Source organism: Nyctibius grandis, chromosome 9, assembly GCF_013368605.1.
Source record: "Nyctibius grandis isolate bNycGra1 chromosome 9, bNycGra1.pri, whole genome shotgun sequence".
Taxonomy (NCBI): domain Eukaryota; kingdom Metazoa; phylum Chordata; class Aves; order Nyctibiiformes; family Nyctibiidae; genus Nyctibius; species Nyctibius grandis.
This window is the reverse complement of record NC_090666.1, coordinates 6,361,207-6,373,020: the sequence shown is the minus strand read 5'-3', so window position 1 is coordinate 6,373,020 and position 11,814 is coordinate 6,361,207. Positions and strand designations below refer to the sequence as shown.

The 11,814-nt window shown below is 42.8% G+C and overlaps 1 protein-coding gene across 1 annotated transcript in view; it reads left to right on the top strand.

Annotated features, from left to right (window-relative positions):
- The first annotated feature begins 4,030 nt into the window (after nucleotides 1–4,030).
- The window catches only part of DNAH7 (dynein axonemal heavy chain 7), a 118,133-nt gene continuing 110,349 nt past the window's right edge, over nucleotides 4,031–11,814 (top strand). Inside the window, exons 1-4 of the mRNA XM_068407193.1 lie at nucleotides 4,031–4,045; nucleotides 10,811–10,876; nucleotides 11,347–11,455; nucleotides 11,570–11,723. Of these exons, the coding sequence (XP_068263294.1) occupies nucleotides 4,031–4,045; nucleotides 10,811–10,876; nucleotides 11,347–11,455; nucleotides 11,570–11,723 (344 nt within the window). The remainder of the gene's footprint in view (nucleotides 4,046–10,810; nucleotides 10,877–11,346; nucleotides 11,456–11,569; nucleotides 11,724–11,814) is intronic.

The window sequence follows — 11,814 nt, the reverse complement described above, 5'->3', positions numbered from 1 at the left end:
TCTTATCAGGAATGCTGCCTTTTTTTCTTTTTCTAAAACATCTAGAAAATAAACTATTCTGTTTAACACTAGTAGTGATTTGGGACAGCTTGAAATGTCTGTCTTTTCAAAAGGCCTTCTAAGGAAGGAAACATATTAGAAAAATGCATTGTCTGGATAATAGCTGACCATCTTCTTACCAGGACAGTTATGCTCGTACTGTTGCCAGGTAAGGTAAGTTATGCTTGGAAAAATATACTGTAAAATTGGAGCAAGAGAAAAGCATGCGATTAATGTGTGTTAGTTTCAGAAACCAATCATCCTATGCCTTAAGAACCTGGCAGGCTGACAGACTTGAAAATACTGCTTGGCCCACTCAGCACTGGAGAAGTGTGCAAGATACAGAATGAGTCGGTGTGTAGAAAGTCTGCCAAAGTAATGGTAACGTTACAAAGCGGAATTGCCAAGTCACCTACCAGTGCACAAGAGTATGAAGAAATTTCTTAAATAAAAGTGGGTACATGAATTACGACATAAAAATTCTTATCTGGTTGGCCTGTGTAGTGTTAGCCCTAATAAGTAAAGGGCTAGACTATTACATAAAGTATTCAATGAATCAGTCATTTCATGTGCCAGTGCTAGTTTTTGTTGCTTTCACAACACAGCAGGAAGATAAAGGATGATTTTTGACCCTGTAACACCTGTGACAAAACTGTTGCCTTCCAGTGAAATGGTGAAATGAAGACTTCACCTTTGAGAACAGTGTAAGCAGAGACTTTCTGTGGCAAACACATTTGCATCCAGAGTCAGTAAGTCAGCATACCTACACTGACCACAAAGTATTCATATTTCCTTTAGTGTTACGATATTCTTGATAGTAAATGAAGACTCCTGTTTCTTTTTTAAACTGGCACTGATAGGTGCTCAGGCTCATTCTAGTGTTCTTTTGGAGTGGCTGTGGAGATGAAATAGGCATAAAAGTTCTGGCCTGTAACTTGCTTTGTCTCTGTTGACACAGACGAACCCAGATATCTTCACTGACTTTAAAAATCTCTTCTGTGTTGCAGTAACTGTAGGATTGTGTTGTACATCTGCGCTGTTACTGTGGTGGCTGTTCTAAAACAATTTGCAAAGTGATCTTTCCTTGAGGGTCCATTTTCAAGCTAGTTAATGTTTTTCAGTCTGTCATCTGAAACATCAGGAAGAAAAAACCCCTTCCTGAAATTATTTTTAAAGCAATACCCAAATCTGAGAATTTTAATTTTTGTACGCATAGGAGTTATTAAATTAGTTGTACTTTCAAACATTATTTATTTGCTCTAATCAAAACATACAAAGCATGCCAGTAAGTACTTTGGTTAAAAATTAAAGGATCACTTTTTTCACATTAAAAACAAACATCTGGTCAGTAAAATACTTTACTGTACATAGTATTTTGGCCTAAGTTTTGTTAATTCCATGGAGTAAACCACATTGTTACCTACTATTTAATACTTTTGCCTCTGTTTGAAGAGTGAAAGAAATGTATTATTTGTTACTGGCACTCCAGAATTTAACCGAGGCATCAAGGTAAATAAAAACCCCATGACACTGAATCTTTCAGAAAATGAAAACTCAGTGATAAAATGTTATGGCTTTTTTTCCTTACTGTATTTAATTTCACTGATCCTTTTCTGTTGCACTGATGCTCCAATCTTTGCTAAACTTTTTATTACATAACAATAGATGAACTGTATGATACTGAATGCCTATGTTCTGTTGACTTTGGCTGGTAATGATGGATTTTTTTTTTTTAATAGTCTGCTCCATTTTTTAAATTGCCTTTAGTACAGTTCTAAAACAGATGCTGAGGAGTACTCACTTTATATTTGTGTATATTCCCTTCTTCTCTTCATCCTTTTGCCATTTTATTCTTTTGATCTTTATCTCTGAAGTTAGATTTAGATTGTTTTGTTAGGTAGGACTATGAGATTTCAGATACAAGTGAGATGTTAACCATACACAGGAAGGCAAAAATACTGAGTTATAAACCATTTCTTCTGCTGTGTCCTCCTATGGCCTTGGAAAAGCTGATTAAAATCAGCTGGTATTGCATTTATGTAAATAAATTGTGTTTAACTGGTCACTGCAGGAAAATAATGAAATCTTGGGGAAAAGGGAAAAAGAATAAACAGCAACATAGAAGTTCTTTTTTCTCTGTAAGAAGAAAGTTCTAATAATGAAAAATACTTTATACACAAGAATTGATTTTCTCTCTAATGTTCTAATATCAGCAACTTAACTGTCTTTCCTCCTCTGAGGAGTACAAGCGGGTGTGCTATTTCCAGTTTCCTAATCAGATAATGAAAAACCAAAATGTCACTTTCTAACAAAAGGAATCACGATGACCAACAGTGTATGGCGATGTTTGCTGAACATGCTACTGCCTTCTGCAGATCTAGTTTCTAATAGTTGAATGACTCAGTATTAAAGAGAAATAGCAAGGATTTCCCATTGCATGTTTTCCAGCTAGACAGTAATATATAATAGCCAGTACAGCTTGTCTGAGTCTCCCTAAGATATGTTCAGTATGAGGGTATTTCTCATTTCAAAATCAAAACCAGGCTTTGGTACTGGTTCAGAAAATGCACTGGGAATTCCAAGTGATGTTGAATTTTCTACAGCTGGAGAAAGCAAAAATACCCTACTGGTTCTTTGCCTGTGGAATTTTAACAAAGGGGCTTTTATGTTTAAAACTTGATATATGGACTCTTATAATGCTCTGTGTACAGTTCACAAGGTTGGTTGCAGGCCTGAATCAGAGCTCATTAATAGGGATTTTCCAGCAGGCTAACTCCACTGCAAACTGTAGTGCTACCTTTTATGTGTTGCTGCTGTGAAAACATAACAAAACCTCTCCTTTAAAGTTCACAAACTACCTAACATGGCAACTGCTCTTTCATGTGCCATTGAAATCCGAACCTGGTCACAGCAAAGTGTTAGAAGTCATACCAGCCATACCAGTCAGTATTGTATTTAGATTGGTCAAAGCATCAGATTCATGATGCTGGGAACACCCATTGACTATCAATGAAACTGAAAGATATTTTTATTTATATTTGCTTGTATTCTTTAGTTTACTGACTGGGAGGCAGGGGCACAGGTTGTTTAAATACTATGTCTGTTGTGCACAAGATGGGCTGATGCGTGATGCGGCACCTCAAAAATCTTTGGTTGCTGTTGTGGTTTAGACACCCCAGTCCAGCCATTAGAGCTTATGAAGAATGATTTTTGCAAGCACAGCTGAGTTCTTTTGCATGTTTAGTTGGAGCACACATGTCTTGCTGCTTTGCCTGAAGACAAGCAGCTGTATTCACTTATTGATACACATCAGTTAATGTAAAAGGTAAGAAGGAATGCCTGCCTAAACAGCAGTGCATGGTATGTGGTACTCAAAGCAACTTTAACTGTCCTTATTTTCCTGAAATTGCCAGGCCTCAAAAGGGTATGGAGTATTTTTCACTGAGATTGTCTTCCAGTAGAGTAACACCAAAGCTGAAGTTCAGCTTGCCATAGCTGCAAATACATTGCAATAGCTTAAAAACAGCCGTCACAGGTGTAATCCATTCTCTGTTGTTTATCAGCTAGTGTCTTCAATCAGTGACACCTGAGCCGGGGGCCGTGCTGGATCTTCAGGGCACTACAAGCGCAGCTGTGGCTGTAGTAGCTACTTTGATGGCAGACAGCAAGCTGGCGCTTGGCTTCAACGCCCCCCTCTTCCGCTCTCCCTCTCCCGCCCTGCCCGTCAGGGCGTGCTGGGTTCGGCTCCCGCGCGCGTTTCCCGCCGCTCAGGTGCCGCCTCGCAGCCTGGGAGACACGCGCGCCGCCCGCCCTTACCTGTACAGTGACAGCGGCGGGCAGCGCGCGCTGCCCGCCCCGCGCCGCTCGCGCCCGGCCGCTGGGATTCGCTGCGCGCGCGGCCAGGGCGGCGGCTGACGGCCGCGCTCGCGCTCGGCGTTGCTAGGTGACGGCGTCGGCCCCAGCGCGGCGGCGGGGCTTCGCCCGCGCAGACATGGGCACCAAGCAGGTACTGGGGACCGAGGGGCTGCAGCGGGAGCCGGGCAGCCCCGGGGCCGAGCTCTGCCCGGTCCCTTCTGCTCCTTCAGCCCGCAGCCGACAGCGTCTGCCCCGGCTCTGGCAGCCGGGGTCTGCGGGTCCCGTGGCGGCCGCCGCCCTGGTTGGGGGGGTGTGGGGCTGGACTGGGTGCCGGGCAGCAGCGCGGTGGCTGAGGCGAAGCGCCGGGGGAGCAGCGGGGCGGCTGAGGGGAAGTGCCCGGGGAGCAGCGGGGCGGCTGAGGAGAATGCCCGGGCAGATCTCGCTGTTCACGGGGCAGAAAGCAGAACGCTCGGGTGCACCTGGCTACCGGAGGGTGCTTGTTCTGATCTGAAAAGTGTTGTTTTTTCTTTAAACCTTAAATAACAAGCTTAAATTAATCTTTTGGAATTAAATATATTATCCCTGAGAAATGCTTACAGTCTGTAAGCAGAGACCTGGTGGGGCAGCCGTGTTTGTAGAGAAAGGCTTCAGTACTCTGTCCCATTAGTTGCAGGCTGGTTGTGACTGATACCCTGCAGAAAAATTAAACTGTGGTGTCTGTGCTGTGAACTCCTTAATCAGGTTTTTAGAAGCGACACAGTCCTTTTTGCAGCTGCCCAGATTTCCTTTGATTACTTTAGCAATGCAAATTTAAACAGATGTTTTTGGGTCGGGCTGCTGTTCCTGTAGCGTTTTCAGAGAGTAACTCTCTCCTAAAAGTATCCCATTATAAACGACAGAAATGAATTTCAGTCTTTAGCTTGGTACAAAATATTATGTCATAAGCCCTCTCTCCATTTTTTTTGTTTGTTTGGGTTTTTTTGTTTGTTTGTTTGTTTTTAACCATGAAGCATGAAGAAGTTTTAATTAATTCAGTTTATTTCCAGAATTGCAGAAGCCTAAATGCTGAAGACAAATGCCAATAGAAGCTTTTAGCTATGAATGTGGTTTTAAACCACCTGTCATTAACTGATCCTAGTTTGTATTATTTCTTTAGTGGCCTGATTGGGTTGTATCTGGTTAATATAATTACAAGGAAGAGTCTGCCCTCTTAAATCATGTTGTTCTCCTGTTAGTAAATCAATCCTGTTCTTTTAGTCTCTTTTAGTTTTGATGTCCTTATTCAGATTTGTTTTCCTCTAATGAAATGTGTGAGGTATTTTAAGTGAAATAATCAGTAACTTCCTTCAGTGAATTAAAAGTTCACCAATTTTTCTTCGGTGTGTTTCTTCTTGAGGTGCATGTTAGAGGGTGTGAGTTGGTTGCTTATAACTATCTGAGATAGTCCTCACTATCCAGTCACTGTCCAGGACTCTCTTTTTAGTACATCTTATTGCTAGTAGTAAGTTTGCAGTACAATATTTTAAAATATTGGCACTGTCTTCAGTGGAACTAATTTCGACACTGAGATTATCAGTACCAGCAGCTCAGAGATATAAGTTGTGGTGCTAAATTCTGTTTTTCAACAAAAGAAAATCTAAACAAAACTCTGATGTTGTATATGAAGACAAGGTATAGTCTTAGTAATTTTTGTAGCCCTATTATTTGTGAAAATACCCAGGTTCTGTTATTTGTTCCTAACTAGAAATCTAAGAATTAAGACTGTGGACCTTGTCACTGAGATGAATAGATTAATACTCTTCCAGGAATTCAAAACCATTTTCACCTATACAAAGGATTGTTTTCCTATCCATTCCCTTCAAAGGGTAGTAGACAGCATTCATCTTCTGCTTTAGAATCTGGACTAGAGAAACAATGAGCTTTATATTTCAGTCTCATTACACGAGACATGGAGAACAAAGCGTGTCTAGCCTCAAGGTTCAGAACCACCTCAGGTGACTTTGCCTGAGCCAGCTCTGGTCCAGCAGCTGTGACCAGAGTCTTATCAGATCACCACTGAGATGGTTAGCAGGCCGGAGCACTTGGTGTGTGAGGAGAGTCTGAGGGAACTGTGTGTGTTCAGCTTGGAGAAGAGAAGATGGCAGAGGAATGTAGTTACTGTCTTCCAGTGCCTGAACTAGAGAAAATGGCACCAGATTCCTCTTGGTGCTGTGCAGCAGCAGGAGGAGAGGCAATGCTCTTAAGTTGCACGGAGGGAAATTCTGACTAGGCATAAGGATGACATTTGTCACAGCGAGATGATTAAGCAGCGGAGAAGGTTGCCCAGAGAGGCCATGGCTTTAGAGAACTTCAGATCTCAACTGGACAAGGCCCTGTGCAATCAAACCTAACTTTTTGTAGTTAGCAGTGCTTTGAGAAGGAGAGCGGAGGCCCTTCTCAGCCTGATTTTTTTATATGATTCTATCATAGCATGTTTGTATAGAGCTGTGTTCAAACCAGTCCAAAATCTGTCCGTAGGCTACGCTGCATCCTATAGGCATATTAGCTTGGTAAGCAGTAGTTTTTTGATGCAGTGCAGATACACTATTAGGAGATGTATTCATGCTAGTATTAGAAAAGACTGGTAGCTGTTATGTGGCCTGTGGTAAGAATCCTTTTGCAGTTGAATATGTTAGACTACAGAGAAATGAATGGCTTCATATTCTCCCAGTGGAGCTACAACTGCTCCTATTACCAGACAAAAAGCAGGCTTGTCATGTAAATTCACAGAATCACAGAATGTTAGGGATTGGAAGGGACCTCGAAAGATCATCTAGTCCAATCCCCCTGCCGGGGCAGGATTGCCTAGACCATATCACACAGGAACGCGTCCAGGCGGGTTTTGAATGTCTCCAGAGAAGGAGACTCCACAACCTCTCTGGGCAGCCTGTTCCAGTGTTCAGTCACCCTCACCGTAAAGAAGTTTTTCCTCATATTTATGTGGAACCTCCTGTGTTCCAGCTTGCACCCATTGCCCCTTGTCCTGTCAAGAGATGTCACTGAGAAGAGCCTGGCTCCATCCTCATGACACTTGCCCTTTACATATTTATAAACATTAATGAGGTCACCCCTCAGTCTCCTCTTCTCCAAGCTAAAGAGACCCAGCTCCCTCAGCCTCTCCTCATAAGGGAGATGTTCCACTCCCTTAATCATCTTCGTGGCTCTGCGCTGGACTCTCTCTAGCAGTTCCCTGTCCTTCTTGAACTGAGGGGCCCAGAACTGGACACAATACTCCAGATGCGGCCTCACCAGGGCAGAGTAGAGGGGGAGGAGAACCTCTCTCGACCTGCTGACCACACCCCTTCTAATACACCCCAGGATGCCATTGGCCTTCTTGGCCACAAGGGCACACTGCTGGCTCATGGTCATCCTGCTGTCCACTAGGACCCCCAGGTCCCTTTCCCCTACGCTGGTCTCCAACAGGTCTGCCCCCAACTTGTACTGGTACATGGGGTTGTTCTTGCCCAGATGCAGGACTCTACACTTGCCCTTGTTATATTTCATTAAATTTCTCCCTGCCCAACTCTCCAGCCTGTCCAGGTCTCTCTGAATGGCTGCGCAGCCTTCCGGCGCGTCAGCCACTCCTCCCAGTTTTGTGTCATCAGCGAACTTGCTGACAGTGCACTCTAATCCCTCATCCAAGTCATTAATGAATATATTGAATAGTACTGGTCCCAGTACCGACCCTTGCAGGACTCCGCTAGACACAGGCCTCCAACTGGACTCTGTCCCATTGACCACCACTCTCTGGCTTCTTTCCTTCAGCCAGTTCACAATCCACCTCACTACCCGATCATCCAGACCACACTTCCCCAGTTTAGCTGCGAGGATGCTGTGGGAGACCGTGTCAAACGCTTTACTGAAATCGAGATAGACCACATCCACAGCTTTACCATCATCTATCCACCGGGTAACATCCTCATAAAAGGCTATCAAGTTGGTTAAGCATGACTTCCCCTTGGTGAAGCCATGCTGAGTGCCCCTAATGATCCCCCTATCCTTGATGTGTCTAGAGACAGCACCAAGGACAAGTTGTTCCATCACCTTTCTGGGGATGGAGGTGAGGCTGACCGGTCTATAGTTACCTGGGTCCTCCTTCTTGCCCTTTTTGAAGACTGGAGTGACATTTGCTTTCCTCCAGTCCTCAGGCACCTCTCCCGTTGCCCACGACTTAGCAAAGATGATGGAGAGTGGCCTAGCAATGACTTCCGCCAGCTCCCTCAGCACCCGCGGGTGCATCCCATCAGGGCCCATGGATTTATGGACGTCCAGATTGCTTAATTGGTCCCTGACCCAGCCCTCATCAACCAAGACAGATTCCTCCTCTATCCTGACTTCTTCTGAGGCCTCAGGGGTCCGGGGCTCCTCAGGACAGCCTCCAACAGTATAGACAGAGGCAAAGAAGGCATTCAGTAACTCCGCCTTCTTTTTATCCTCTGTCTCCAGGGCCCCCACCTCATTCATCAGTGGGCCTACATTGCCTCTAGTGTTGGCTTTACCTGCAATGTATTTGAAGAAGCCCTTTCTGTTGTCCTTGACCTCTCTTGCAAGGTTTAATTCCAAGGAGGCCTTAGCTTTCCTAGTTGCCTCCCTACATCCTCTGACAACAGACTTATATTCCTCCCAAGTGGCCAGCCCCTCCTTCCATGATCTGTACACTCTCCTCTTCCACTTGAGTTTGCCCAGCAGTTCCCTGTTTAACCATGCAGGTCTCCTGGTACCCTTCCTTGACTTCCTACTTGTTGGGATGCTCTGGTCTTGAGCTCGGAAGAAGCAGTCCTTGAATGCTAACCAACTATCTTGGGCCCCCTTACCTTCTAGTACCCTGTCCCATGGGATTTCCCCTAGCAATTGCTTGAAAAGGCCAAAGTTGGCCCTCCTGAAGTTCAGGGTTGCGATTCTGCTAGCTATTCTGTTCCTGCCACATGAGATCCTGAACTCTACCTTCTCATGGTCACTACAACCAAGGCTGCCCTCAACCTTCACCTCTTCAACCAGACCCTCCTTGTTAGTGAGGATAAGATCCAGCAGCGCTCCTCTCCTAGTTGGCTCATCCACCATTTGCATCAGAAAGTTACCATCAATGCACTGGAGGAACCTCCTGCACTGAGGATGGCTGGCTGAGTAGGCCTCCCAGCAAATATCAGGGTAGTTGAAATCCCCCACAACAACCAGGCCCTGTAATTGCGAGACTGCTCTCAGCTGCCTGTAGAAGGCCTCATCACCCTCCTCATCCTGATCCGGTGGCCTGTAATAGACACAACAGTATCACCCCTGCCAGCCTGTATCTTTCTGTATTGGTTATAATACTGCTTTTCTCTCATTTATGCTGAAATGAGTTCATTATCTCTGTCACTGCAGACTAGGAGACTGGTATGGATGTTAGAATTTTGAGGTGTGAAAAATCTTGCACATGGACCGTGCCTAACTGGAAGATAGACTGGCGAGATCATTAAATGAGGGACTGAAAGAGATATGTGGTTATTGTGGCAAAGTCACCTTTTCTGTGATTGCCAAAAATCTAAATTAAAAATATCAAAATTGGCCTGCTTGGTGTTAACCTGCTTGGTTTAGACATATCTGTCTCCCCTCGAATAGATAGCAAAATGCCTGGTGAATTAATCTCATTTGGTGAGAGAAAGGGGGAGTATGGATCTTTTGTTCATTAAGAGAGTCATGCTGTTGATTTTGACACAAGATACTTAAAACATTTTGTTGTATGACTCCCTTCTGCAGCTAGTGGTAGTCAAGGAGTTTCTCCCCATCACGTTCAGGGGAAGAACTCCCTGGAGCTGGAATGAGTTTGCTCCCCTTTCACAAATTGGACCACAGATTATCTTATAAAGAGATTGCTAACAACTGCTAATGTGTGTTTATACATATTTTATCACTGTCAAATTCCTGTATTGTGAAGGAGGTTTTCTTTGGAGCCTGATTTGTTTTTTGGCTCACTTGGGAATTGCCGGAGTTTATCCTTGACTGCAAAATTCATGTAAATAGTTAAGTGCCTAAAACTTGTGTGCATTCTACACCACAGCAACTGTGTTGCAAATGACAGCCAACCCAACTTCTTTAAGGGTAGCTTAGGTATGTCCACACAAACTTTCTGTGCTTTGTGTCTTTCTTCCATTATAGCCTTTGCATAAGACACAAAGCAGAAAGAGGACAGCTGTAGCATAGACAGGCAGTATTACTGCGAGCACAGCTGGATGGAAAGGAGGCGGTGTGAGCAGTGCCAGGGGTATTGGTGGTGGTGTGGAACAGAGGAGAAATAGAAGAACAGCCAAAGGCAGTTACGCTAGAGCCAATTCTAAATAATTTTACAACTAGATGGTCTTGTTTATAGGAAGGTGCTGTACCTTGTTAAAATGTGCTAACCAGAGTCTTGGGCATGGTCAGAGGGTGCTTTTGGACAGACAGCTTTGATGCTGAGGGATCAGTGTTGTGGGAAAGCAGAGAATACTGGATGCTCTAAATTGAAAGCTTATGGATTAGGAAAAAAAGGACCATTTTGTATTTTAAAAAATATTGACTGAAGTATGAGAAACAAAAATTGTTTATTTGTTATTATTTCATGGCATCTTGTAATGCTTTAATGTATGTCTCGGCAAAAAGGTAACACAAATGTTTTTCAGCCTAAAATTAATTTTTCAGAGCTGTGATTTTTCAGCGCCATTTGAGAAAGTTGAATTCTACTTGGAAACACTGTAGGAAGAATAGCGGACGTGATATGAAATTGTATGTGTAAAAATTACTGTAAAAGAGATTAAAAACAGAATTAGAGCTAGATTACAAGTTTAAGTATTCTCAGAAGACTAATATTTGTAGTAATTTATATGTCTAGTTGTGATTTTCCTTTTTTTTTTTTTCCCCCAAGCCCAGTCCAAGTGCCAAAGGGAAAGTGGCAAATAGAACAGCGAACTTATTACCACAGTTGCCTCAGGTAATTTTGTTGGGTTTTTTTTGTAAGCTTTCATTTTCAAATATGTGTCACAGCATGGTTATGTAAAGGCCATGGACCTCATTCAAATATATGCTGAGGTGTACATTCTTTCTCTCTGCACTATGTATGTATATTATATCTATGTGCAGCATTGTTTATATCTCAATATTTGGAAAACATTGAAAATGGAGTATGTGAACAGGTTTGAAAATATTTAAGTATGGTATAAAACTAGAAAGTTTACAAATATTATGTATAAGTTTAACATGCTTATCTCTAATGGTCTGGATATTTAGAATCTGAGGGCAACATATAAGTAGTAGTTTATCGTAGGATTTTTATGCTGCCTTACTCTTGCTCTATATTAGGCTACAGTTTCTTGATTTTTACTATATTTAAGAAGTCTTGAAGTGTGTGTTAGTAGCACCTACAACAAGTGTAAAAACTAAAATATAAAATATTTATTCCAGGCAAGGTCTAAACCACTGTGGCAGCAGACTCGTCCTTCATTCCGTCTGAACAAAGAACAGGAAGATGACGAGTCAGATGAGTTTACTTTAAAAAATGAGTATTCACCTGGTAAGGTTAACATTTTTAGTACTACTAGAGAAAGTCTCTCAGAAACATAAATGTACGTGTGATACATTTGAACTTTTTTTTTAAAACTTAATTTCAAAATGTATTTTCTGCAAGGAGACTATTGGAAGATGAGATGCAAGAGACACAAGATAGAGGGTTCTAGAGGTAATAAAGCAGGTGCTGGACCATCAACTTCTACACTGCAGAGAAGCAATCATCTGAAAAAAGAAGCTGAAAGATTCAGACGTGCTCTTGTTGACATTATGTTGTGAGTTTCCTTATCTTTGAGTAATGTGCTTTTCCTTTTTGATAGATGAACCAAATTTTAAAAAGAAATTATTTAAAATTTTTGACAATTG